The sequence below is a fragment of the Aulonocara stuartgranti genome (genome assembly GCF_965226115.1).
Source record: "Aulonocara stuartgranti genome assembly, chromosome: 17".
NCBI lineage: Eukaryota > Metazoa > Chordata > Actinopteri > Cichliformes > Cichlidae > Aulonocara > Aulonocara stuartgranti.
Window position 1 is genome coordinate 30,712,250 of NC_138953.1, and position 12,608 is coordinate 30,724,857.

General features: G+C 40.6%; 1 protein-coding gene across 7 annotated transcripts in view; it reads right to left on the reverse strand.

Annotated features, from left to right (window-relative positions):
• Positions 1-2,037: 2,037 nt before the first annotated feature.
• wnk1b (WNK lysine deficient protein kinase 1b) overlaps positions 2,038-12,608 on the reverse strand; it is a 100,374-nt gene continuing 89,803 nt past the window's right edge. For 5 of the 7 annotated variants that reach the window (XM_082511924.1, XM_082511928.1, XM_082511927.1 and 2 more), the window contains 4 exons: positions 10,295-10,336; positions 8,526-8,698; positions 8,083-8,139; positions 2,038-7,514 (listed from right to left, as the gene is read on the reverse strand). In XM_082511924.1, coding sequence (XP_082368050.1) covers positions 7,089-7,514; positions 8,083-8,139; positions 8,526-8,698; positions 10,295-10,336 — 698 coding nt within the window. In that variant the 3' untranslated portion in view covers positions 2,038-7,088. The remainder of the gene's footprint in view (positions 7,515-8,082; positions 8,140-8,525; positions 8,699-10,294; positions 10,337-12,608) is intronic. The other 2 variants (XM_082511926.1, XM_082511929.1) reach the window with 1 other exon arrangement.

Below are 12,608 nucleotides of genomic sequence, written 5' to 3' on the forward strand. Positions count from 1 at the left end.
TTTCTTGTCTAGGTTTTTCTTATTGTTTGTTTAGAGTCCCCAGTTTAGGTTTGTGTTAATTTTGCTTCAGTTTGCCTTGCCCTTTGTTTGTACCTTTTCTACCAGCCATATTAAACGGCTCGCCTTTTGTTAACATTTCAAGTTCTGTTCCCTGTTCCTTGGAGTCTGCGTTTTTGGGTCTTTTTGTCAACCCCTACAGTCTGCCCTTGCCAGACTGTGACACAATGTTCATGAAGAGGTGAAAGATGAACTCATTATGCGAGATCTCCCCGACTCTCTTACCAAGTTAATGGCTTTATGCATTAAACGGACTGTAAACTTCAGTCAGGAGAACAACTGAGACAATCCATCCACAGTACAATGTAAGCCATTAATATACTGCAACAACATGGGATAGAGCAGTTAGAGCAGACAATTCAACATTAAGTTTTAGACCCACATGCTGTAATTCCTGCAATACTACTTCAGTTTCAAACTTTGAATTTTTAGCTTCTCCTCTTGATTTTTCTGCCTCTTCTTTTAATTTGACATTTTCAGCCTGTATCATTTGAAATTCTTCTTGCAGGTTAATCAGCTGTACTGTATTGTATGGTGAAGCACTCGCCGATCCTCTTCTCGTTCTCTCTCGATTCATTTTGGCCTTTTAAACAAAGGAACCAACGTATTGTAGTGAAGTGAAGTTTTCGATGTTTTCTTTGTCAACTGTCGTTTGTCCTGCACAGAGATGCTGCTGTAGATGTGTCTCTAGCTGTGTCTGGATAAAATGGAAAATGCTGTAACTAAGTGCTTGTGTTGCACAGTTCTACTAAACATTCAATTCCATGCATGCTCCGCCCACAAGGTCAGGAATGTCAGGTGCTGCATCGCCAAATGCTGCTCCCGTTGCCTAGCAATGAAAGCTGTTTACTTTTTGGGGTCTGGTTCATTATTTAATAAAGAAAACATGTCCAAGTATTGGGTGCTGAGGCTCAGCGCATATTCTAGCCTGCTGTGTGGGTGGGCAGCTAGAAATCACTGGTGGGCAACATGAGTGAGGAGAAAACTGGAGCAGCCAAGCAGGGAGCTGCAGGTTGCTGGTTTGAGTCTCTGTTCAGATGCTGGTGTCTCCTCTCTCTGAGATGTCTGCAAACAGTCCCAGATAAAACAATAAGGATAATAAACCAACACGTGACTAAAATAACAATTATGACTCTGATGTGTTTCATGTGTAGCAGGATGGTCTCTATACAGCAGTCGCTGCAAGCATCCACATCGGCACACTTACTTTTCTTTAAGCCACCTCTCATTGCTAATAATTTTCTTACAACGAGTCAGACTTTCTTGCATTTTCAAAGTCCTTTTGAGCAATAGTTCTCAAGGTTTTCTTGAGGCCTTTCAAAGTTTTTCTTAAGACATTTGTCTGCTTTTCACTCATTTTTAGTCCATTCTTTACACCTTACTCCTCGACCCATGAATCACTCAAACATAAAAAAAAAAAGAACCTAAATCGGTACCGTTTCTACACATATCAGACAACTTAGCAAAGAATCGATTGTAAATTATATCCTTAAGCATTTTGTGTTGTTGCACAGATGTGCAAAACACATCATTCCTGTTTCTTTAGTTGAATATGTGAAAAATGTCAAAGATAATGCAGTTGGGCAGGAATAAAAATAGCATTTTTGCACCACCAAGGTGATTCCCAAAGAGCTGTTAGCCAAAAACTTGTGTTGCCTTAAAAAACTGGACAAGTGGGAGGACAAAAGAAAAAGTGGCGGGGCCAAAAAAAACCCCAGAAAAACAAAAATACTTCAGATGAAAAGTATCTGAAAGTCATGTCTTAAGAAATAGGAAAAAAGTCCAGCAAAGACCTGAGACAGGACATGAGAGGTAGCAGCATCACCAGAAATGCTCTCAGCGGAAGGTTAAGAATACATTCTTATTGAATGTATAATTATAATGGAGTGATTCATCCAGACTTAAAAGGTTTGAGTCGGCAGAGAAAAACTATTTAAGCCATAACAACCCAAATAATACACAAAACCCCCACTCAGATTCTTAAACAACTTTTATTTATTAAGTTTTTACAAATAAAGTAACAAATTTATTGTATTGTAGCGCAAAGCGCAAAGTTTTGTTTTTAATAAGAAGCTTGAACACTCTATACTTAGTGCAAAACATACCATTAAAGGCTGTCGATGACTCCTTACATGTATTTATTTATTTTTTGTTATTCTCTTTCATTCTTTCATATTTGTTTACTTAAAATCCGACCATGTTTGAACAACGTCAACCACGATACAGAAAAAGGAAAGCAATGAATTAAATTAGGAGCTGGTAGAGACAGTAAAACGGCACAGTGAGAATTCAAAAAAACAAAATGTGAGAGTGGAGAGAGACAAGAAACAAAATCGACATATTTTCAGCAACGCTCACAGAAACTGTTGCTGTTTTCAACACATCATTTCACAGGAGCAAGCTACATAAAACAGCGAGGAGTTGCATGTATCTGTGACTGTGGCTTTGTGTGTGTGTGTGTGTGTGCGCTGAAAGGCAGAATCTCTTTTATTGTTGTTTTTCTCTCTCTTTTGTTTGTTTTTTACATGTGGGCACTTCTACAGTGAAAAGCGTAAAGGGTAAGCGAGTCCTGAAGAGGCGAAAACTGGAAAACACATCAACAGGAAACTGATTCTAATGCAAGCGAGTTCAAACTATTGCTACACCGTGCACGCCTCTCCTGAAACACACAATCCTACTTTTCCACTTTAACTCGAGGAAACTTCACAATAAGAGTGCCTGTGCTGGAAAACTTTCGAGCCTTTCACAGTAAAATTCCTCCACGACAACTCCAAAACTTCACAATAACTGCACCCACTTCCAGCAGGGGCATAGCCGTCAAAACCTACTGTAATCTCAGTTTGATATTGATATTATTAAAGTGACAGTTTTAATACTGCATGCAAGGGCATTGCAGCGCAGCAGGTATTCCTTTTATTGTAATCATTGCGTAACAGAGAGACAGTAAAATATGACCAAACCTCAAATCTGCAGCTGCAAAGTGCAGATCCAGGATGATACCTGGCAAATTAAACAGCTCCAGTGAATTAAAGCAGGTAACTACGCCACTTTTTTTCCTCCACTGACAAAAACAAAAAATCAAATGGCACTGAGTTTGTGGCATCATTAAAGGTCTGACAGAATGCTTATATTGAGAACTCAGAAGCAAAGTGGCTCAATGACTATTCACAGCTTCAACCAAACTTGCCAAGTAGTAAAAAATGTCGCGTTATTTTTCTCGAGGAATATAACGAAAAAAGATCTATGCTCTTTTGCACAAACTTTACAAAGTAACTTACACACAATCTGGAAAAAAAGCAATGGAAAGATGCAAAGCTTTGAAGTTTGTACCAAATGTTTAATTTGTGTTACAGGTTAAAAAAACAAAACAAAAAAACAGTAGAGGGTGCCAGAGGCCTTGCACGTACTCCCTTAAATCCATCAATCATCATGACTGCCATCATCTCTGTCATACCTTCACTCAAAAACTCGTTAAAGCTGACTTTTATTTGTTGGTTTTTCGATTTCTGTAAAGACAGCTGACAACTGTGCTGCCTCGTTAATATTTTTGCAGAATTTTTATGGGTCCTGACAAAGTACTGCCTTGTTTTTCTTTATTCCTTTCTTTCTTCCAGCTAGTTACTTCCAACTAGTTTAAAATGTATCAGAAAAAGATGATGTCACAGAGTATCTATATGCACCAAACACTTTTTTGGCTACATTTTTTTAAAGTTGCATTTTCAAGTGTTAGGTTGCTGCTTATTTAGATATACCGAACCTTCTTTAGACTCGGTTTGACTAATGCATCTAATGCATGACCGGATCACAAGATTACAGCTGTTGTTTACCGCGTCTGAAAGTGTCCAGCTGACTGCTTGGCTACTTCCTGTATATGTGACTTTTGCTAGATAGTTAAAGGCTAGCAAACAAACACAGATAATTCATTTGTGACTTGCAAAGGAGGCAGAACAATAGGAAAAAGGACCTATACTGTACATCTTGCACTAGTGACATGCTTTCCTCTGAAGTCCTTGAGGGGGATGCATCAGGGCACAACGATATTTACACTTCAAAAGAAGTGGCCTGATGCACTGCAGACTACCTCAGCCTATCACAGTGTGCCTTGGTGGTCCTTTTTATATTTAGTGCCACATCCACATGTGATCTGATCCCTCCAGATACATTTTAACGCCAAGTATAAACAGATTTCAGACATACCTAAACAGGGCCATTAGCCTGCGCTTCTCACAATATTTCAGTAAACCCAAATTATTCTGACAGTAGAGCGCGACATCATGGCCTATATCACATTCCTGGTTAGCTCTGATGGTCTCAGAGTTTCAAATCCTGACAGAAAGCTAAAACGAGTCTTTAATATCAGCTGATCTCACGTTAAAAAGAACACTATGTCACTGTACCACGGCATGCTCTCCCCGCAAGTATGCTGCACTCGGGTCAAAGTACAGAGTGGTCCAAGCTTCGAATACAATCTTCAATAAACTCCCTCCTTAAAACTGAAGAAAAAAAAAATATATACAGCAATAGAAACAACACTGATAACAAACGGTTGCCTTTCTCCGTCTCTGGACGTCAATCTCAACCTTCGTTCAAACGGCAGCAGAGCATTTCACTCCAAATTTCCCCATTTTGCAAAAAATACACTCAGGAGGAATCATCACAAGCCGGCCTAAACGTGCGCGCACATATACACTGCAGGCCTCATCCGCTAAACTTCACAGCAACAACCTTATATCCTCCACAAATTCTGTCCAATGTGCTCACTTTAACCTCCAATGGAGAAGCAACAGGAAGGAAGCAAGGCACTAGTTTAATACCTCCAGCCATCACTAGAGGCTCTAGAGGGGTCAGGGGGAGCGAAGACAAGCAAAAATAAAAGACAGGGTTTTTTTTTTTCAAGTACATTAAAAATGGACACCATTGGTTTTTATACATTCACATTCATCTAACAAAACCAGGGGAGAAAGGGAAGAGGAGGGCTATTTAAAGTGTCTGATAGACAAGTACTGTATTAAGAAAAAAAATAGCTAGCTTTACTTTATTATCTAAATATCGACTATCCTGGCGTTCACGCCGGTTTGTCTTTATACTCAGGTCAGTTTCGGCTTTCAATTCACCCAGTTTATAGAGATGACCTGAAAAAACGGATTGATTAGTTGTTGGTAAGGCATTGGTTTGGAAGTGTGTCCTCAGTAAACTGACAGAAGGACGCTTATTGGAAAAAAAGAGAAAGAGAGAGAGGGGTTACCGATCTCCAAAAATTCGTTTGTGGAAAGCTGTGAATTGAAAGCGAAAGGACCCCGAAAAACTATTCTAAATATGCTTTTTTTTGTTTTTAAATTCACCCTAAAACTAATGTTGTCCAACAACATTTGCTAATAACAAACAACAATAATCACAGTGTCTCCACATCATACAGCGATGTGCACATATAACAGGTCCATTGACAGAACACGGTTTTGTTTTTTGTTTCTTTTTAAATAGAACAATCATTAACAACAATAATTATGACAATAATGTACATTGCATTTCAACCCAGATATTGAAAACGACCTAATTATGACACTAAGAACTGAGGCACGGCCCATGAGTCTGACAGCTGCTACACCTCCAACTATGCGTGAGTGTATTTACATGAGTCTGTGAATGACTGTATGCGGCTTTGTGTATTTATATGAATGTCATAAGAGTTGCGTGGGTGTGTGAATGTGTATGCGTCAGATTGCTAGCTGGGGTGGCGGTAGGTGGGTGGGGCAGGGGGCAACAAGGGAACCAACCCAACGACACACACAAAAAAAATGGAATCATCATAGCAGACATTCGAAAAAACAGACACGAACTATACATGGATATTATCTTGATAACAAGGTCACTTTTACACACTGAGTTCTCTTGTGTTCGGGCTTTTTTTGTCCTCTTCTAAAAGGTTTCTGCTGTTATTGCTTCAAATTGCAACAGGGAGGTGAAGAGAGAGGGACGAAAGAAGTCGTGAAGCATCTGTTCTGCCCGTTTGGGACCCCATCGACATGAAGTGAGCTGAAACAGGAAGCTGATGGAGGGCTTTCCCCACTTCCATCTCTCTCTACCTGCTTGAATACTTTGCCACACTGAGCGGTGGGGAGGGGGAGAAGAAGACGGCGGAGATGCTGGGCTACATCTAGTCTCGATATGTATTTGATTTAATCTTGACTCGCTTTGTGCTTTTAAAGGTTAGGAAGGCTCTCCAACTTCCAAACGACTTCCTGAAACATTCGATTAGAGTTATGCGGACTCGTCTTCTGCTCTCACCTCACCCTTCTATCTGCTGCCATTTGCATCTCCTCCTGTAATCCTTTGATTTAAGGATGCTAACTGCTGTCAGAAACACTGACGATTTTGATTCCTAACGCTAAGCAACAATATCGGTTAATGTGAGGACTAGCAATGCTCACCCCCAATGGAAGAAATGCATATTTGCAAGTTTTTTTGTTGGGATTTCTAGCAGAGACTGATAAACATGGATAGCAGAGGCCTTAAAATCAGTACCAGCAGGAATTGATGAGAAGGTACTCCACGGACACAAAGGCTCAAGTTGGATTTTGTAAAAGCTGGCTACCACATTCTTCCTCCTCCTGAGCCTGATGTAATGTCGTCTGTCTAGTAAGCACGGCTCACTAACCCATATTATGTAAAGATATGTTAACTCATGTCAGAGCGTGAAATCCAACAAGTGTAAACCAGCCATTAGAGCAAACATGCAGACAGTTATTGACAGCAAGCCCACACACCCTGTCAGAACCTCTTTGGCCTTTTATCATTGTACTCTGAGTCTTTTTCTTTTGCTACAAGCCCACAGCAGAAAGGCTGCACTGCTTTTCTCTGAAGTGCAGCCTGAAGTGGCTTCTCATGCACACGCATGCCTACCCCCGTCTCAACCCCCCTCTCCCAACAAAAGAAATAAAATCAATCACACTTTCTAGTCAATCCAGCGATGAACACTCCACTTCACACCAGTCCTCTCAGGCCGTGATTTAAACCGGCCCCGACTCTGAGCCCTACGTGGTCCTCAAGTTGGGTCCTCCCGGGTTACTGACTGATTTCTGCAGGGTATTGGTCACATGGAAAGCTTGGAGTGGCCCCTGGCCTGGAATCTGGCCCTGTGGCGTGGGGTAGGGGCCCAGGGGTTGGGAGGTACTGACCAGCAGAGGCTGTGTTGGTGCTTGGTGTGGGGTGGACAGGCTGTGAGCCGGACCAGACCATTGTGCACTATAGGCAGCAGTTGGGGTGTAGTGGATGAACTGGGGAAGCTGGGGTTGGGGTGGAGTGGAGGAGGCAGGAGGGTGGCATAAAGAGCCCTTTCGGGCAGCCAGAGAGGTAGCGGTGCTGGAGTTTGTTGGGATGTGGGCTGAACCACCTATGCTGCTGGGACACAGCTGGCTGGGAGCGGAGTACTTCCTGCCCAGACTGGCTGACTGGATAACCTGCAGGGGAGGAGAAACGTCACTCAAAATTCAAAATTAAGCATTTTTCTCTTAAATAATTTGATTCTAGTTCCCTGTGCTAGGTAAAGATGTCTTTCAAGGAGTTAAAATTAAAGAGTTATTATTAACCAAGCCTGCTTAAAATGTAAGTTAAAAAAAAACAACCCAAAAATACAGCCATGCGACATTTATCTTAGCTAAACAAACTGTGTTATTCTCTGCACCACCAACACAGCAGATTTGCTTCATGTCAGGTGGAATTTAATAATTAAATAACCAAAACATTTTTTTGGGAATTTGCATGTCTGAAAAGTAAAAAGTATCAATTTGAAAAATCAATATCACATTGTAATATAATAACGTGTAAATTTTACTGTGTTTTAAATGGCACATGATGCAAAATAATGCATTTTAATTAAACACCAAAAGATCAGTTGTTAAGGGAATACAATAGCACATCATCCAGAAATCTGGATGTAGTAAAGCAGGCAGGGATCAAACAGCTTTTTGTGTTTTTTCTAAGAGTTTAGTGCAGAAATGATGCGATGTGGTGTTTTTTAATATTAACCTCATAGCTGTGTCCCTGCACCGGAGCCTGCTGCAGCTGTTTGGCACTCCTCTTACCCTGAAACAGTTCAATATTTAATTTACTGTACAAACATAATGATGTAATATATAATTAATCATAAAAAACTGCTTCCATGTCCACTGATAACAGAAAAAATATTTGTCATGTTCATGACCTTTCTCTTAAGATTAACACTGCAAGGCACAAAGTTATGGCTAACACTTTTTGTATACATCCAAAAGGCCTTGGATCAGGTTTCTTCAACAGATCAAACACATTTGCATTTCTAAAAAGGAGGTTTCAGAGTTTAAGCTCTTTCCTCTCTGTCTTCATATCTAGTGAACTAACTATGGGACCTGCTGAGTCACTGATAAAATATATTTTTCTTTGATATGAAAACTCTTGCTATGTTTTAAAATATACATTCAAAAACAGCACTAAACCTGTGAGAGGTTCATGGCATCTCTGGCCCAGTTGTCCACCAGTTTATGAAGGTCATCGGTGAAGGTTCCTTTCCTCTGGTGTGGGGCTGGCATGTTGGGGGCCAGACACTGAGAACCCCCCTGGCTTTGACCCAAACCACCTGAACCGCTCACTGCATTGGTGCTATTCGTCCCTGAGAGTCAAGATAGACACAAGGGAGGAGGGAAAAGAGCAAATAGTGTGAGATAATGTTTAAAAGGTGAGGCAAAGCTAATGTTATCTGGATGATTGTGATTGGCGGCAGGCGGCTCTGTCTTAACCACAAAGGGCAGACAGAGGTTGGTCAGGTCAGGAGGTTTAGGGCAGCTGAGCATGTCGACATGGTCACAGAACTGCATTGTTTAGTTTTAATGATGGAGATCATGATGATAAACAGGAATAAGAGACAACTTATGATAGCAGAGGAAGGGCACTTTGGCAGTTAGGATAAATGCTAAACCCTTTATAGTATATATATCTTATTTATAACAAGGAATCAGATCACACTGGACAGCCTGTAGAGCATTCAAAATGCCCCTGCAGTGCACCTCTTAACTCTGAATACATTTCCCAGACACTAGATGGTGCTCAAGCTCTGTATCAGGAAGTATTATGTGTTTTTTTTCCCACCCACTACCAAACTTAATGCAGACTAAACTCCAAAAAAAAAGCACACACTGCAGGCTGGCTTTTTGGCATCTGTGTGTTCCCCATACCGTGCTCAATGATGGGTAATGACAGGGCTGGTCTATCAGTCCAATAGGAAACCACCAAACACTGGCTAGTGAAATAAGCTCTTTGCTACAAGACGCTGCACACTCTGCTGCTTCAAACAACAGTTTCAAGTCCCTTAATTCTGGATCCCTTATACTGCAGACAAGTCTTTGAGAATACAGGTTTATCTTTTGTAAATATGCAATTTTTATAAATAATTTAGGTCTGTGGAAGAGAAGATAAAGATTCATTTATAAATGCTACGAGGAAAACCATAAAGATATGAAAAGCATATACACATACTGCAGATAGATCATGTTTTCTTATGTTTTAAACATCCCCATAACTGCACATTACCCTTATAATCACACGAAGCTGATGCACTTCCTTTGCATACAAGATCATCCCAAAGCCATGCCAGCAGAATGAGCATGGGCGTTAAATATTGACATGATTTGTTCATATCAGATATTAAATGAGAACAGGCAGAATATGCAAGGATTGTCAAGGATTATACAGTTGGTCTGACAAAAATAAATAAATCAATAAATAGAAATAAACTGTCATGTCATGCTAAACAAAATGGAGGAAAATAAGAATGAGGAGACGCTGAGTCATGAACGACTGCAGCAGCATGGGATTCTGGTCTATGTAGTCCAAGCCAAAAGCCATGGTGAAGGCTGAGAGGAACGGGAGGGGCAGCTTGTATGTGTTAGTGTTTGGCACATTATATGCGTGTGTGAGAGAGAGGGAGAGCTTGCAGGTGCATGCGCTGTCAGTTTAGATCTGTTAAGGCTACACACTTCAGTTATTTCAGCCCTCAAACTGGACTTTCCCTGAAACGCCATCATCGAAACTGCAAAGCTCGTCTTAGCTGAAATAACTGAAGTTAACGGATCTCAAATCTGGCAGAGGGTCGGAGCTGTAACCGACAGGGCGTCAGAAGGCGGGAGGAAGCGTGGGAGAGCAAGTGCAAGGATGGAGGAGTTGGTATGGATGGAGGGAGGGAGGAAAGACCAAAAAGAGAGATAGTTACTACAGAGCTGGTTGCAGGGGCAGACTTTTTTCACCATCTTCCCTGTGCGGCCGGAAGACAACAATTGGAGGGATCGGGAGAGAGTCAGAGTTAAGCCCCGCCCACAACACACAACAACCAAACACAATGCACATTGTGACAGGTATAAGCATAATAATGTGACCTTGAAACAAACAAGACTTTGGTGTTGAGCTGCCCAGGAACATCTTAAAAACCTGTCACACAATGTAACATGTCCCCAGAAACACAAAGCAAATAGTGGAGGAGACTTTGCCCCTGATTATTATTATTATTATTTAATGTACAACCACACAAATGAGTAAAGCATTTTCTGACAATGGTAAGATACACAGACAATTTTCTGCAGATATGCAGACCTCAGTCGACAGTTACTTTTAGCCCAGAGGTGAACATATTATTTAACCAAAGCTATTGACATTGCTTTACTTTCAATTTAATAACAATATCAAATTTCAGATTTGCCTTTGCACACAGCCACATGTGCCATAAATGTGTACTGTGGCTTTAAGATGCTTATGGGCAAACCAAAACCTGGTTTCACATGTGATTCTGATACTCTCTGCAGCTCACAGGGCCTTACCACACCTGGGTCAAATATTGTAATCGACTTTGATTTTCAGACTTTCTATAAACAGGGTGGGATTTGTGCAAAAAAGGATTCTGGTTTTAAATTAATGTGCAAAATTCTCAGCATCACGTTTGTGCTTTCAGTCACAATCCAATCAATCCTAATGATACAAGCAAGACTCAAATCTATCTGTGCATCAACGTCACTATTTAATATGAAATAAGCTAAAAAATTACTGTCAGTCTAAAGAATTGTTAGGCTGAATAAATATTCTGCTGCAGTACAATCCTACGTCTCAAACTTAGACAACAGCCTGCTTTAATGACTGACTTAGAGCGGCTCTTTTTACACAGGAGTGCACCTACTACTTTCTGTCAGCCTATCATAGCAGCTGCACCACCGCATGTGAGTAACGTCTGCAGGATGTCTCAGACAGCGGCCCCATGCATAGCTGCAGTTCAACGAGATGAACGAACATGCGGTGCTTTTTGGCTCAATGAAAAGCCCGCCCCATGCAGTGAAATTTCTACTTAAAAAGACTGCAAGCACTGAAAGTGAAATCAGCTCCCCATTAGACTGAAGTTTGTGCTGTAGACTGTTTCAAAGTGCAGCGATAAAAATGAGAGGGATGCATAAAATCACACCCTGATTATAAGCAAGAATTTGAATCCAATTCTAGACTTTTTAAAACTATGTTAAGGAACAAGAATAACTCGAGTCCACTAAGACCCAGGTATGCCTCTCTCCACTCCTGCTGATGCAGCGACATGGGGACGGCTGAGCGGGCGGTGAGGACACCGAGTGAGGAAAGGAAAGAAGGAAGGGAGAGACAGGGTTTGAGCTGCAGAGGGTTCAGAAGCATTCAGAAACGTCCCTTAAGCACAAAACATTTGAGCATTACAGATTAAGGTTTAATAGAAACACTTTATTAAGAGTAAAATAGAAATCAAGCTTTGAAGTGTGCTTAATTGATGTAAAAACAAACTGCTTATTTAAAAAAATTCAAAACGCATGAAAGAAAAGCTAAAATAATCAACATGTCCGTCCTTCGCTATTTGGAAATAAGGGTTAGAAATGGAAGCAGTCAGGATTTGAAATTAATACCAGCAGACAACCGAAGATGAAATCGATCAGAGGGAGAATGTTTGTAATGATTATTGTTAGGATAGAAGCTTATTTGAGCTTGAATAACGTCACAAAGAACGTTAGTTACAGGTCTAAGTATAAATGTACAGGATTCTCCAGCTGCTTGTAAAATCCATGTTTAGCTGCTGTATTCACTAGCTTTCCCTTTAAAGCCCTTTAAAGCCCGAATCACAAAATAATCGCCAGAAAATTCAAGCTTTGTGAAAATGAAGTGTTTAGTGAACTTTGTGAGGGAATTAAACGATGTATAAATGATGAGTTTTAATTTGTATCATATTTGCTACATCATCCTTCAAAGTTAATCGTGCAGTTTATTTCTACATCATCACACTGATGATCTAGAAGACTCAAAAACTGACAAAAACTTGTAAACATGTATCAAATATGATACAGTTGACTTTAAAGGGTCAATTCAAATGAAGCCGTCATCCTTAAGTTTTTCCTCCTAAATTCTCGGAAAAACTAACCAACTGCTATCATGCAGCAAACTTTATCGCAACAGCATAGATATGTTTGGTCAATCGGCTCTTCTGCTGTATTTGCGACGGAGCAGCGGCAGTAGAAGCTAGAAGTAGCTCT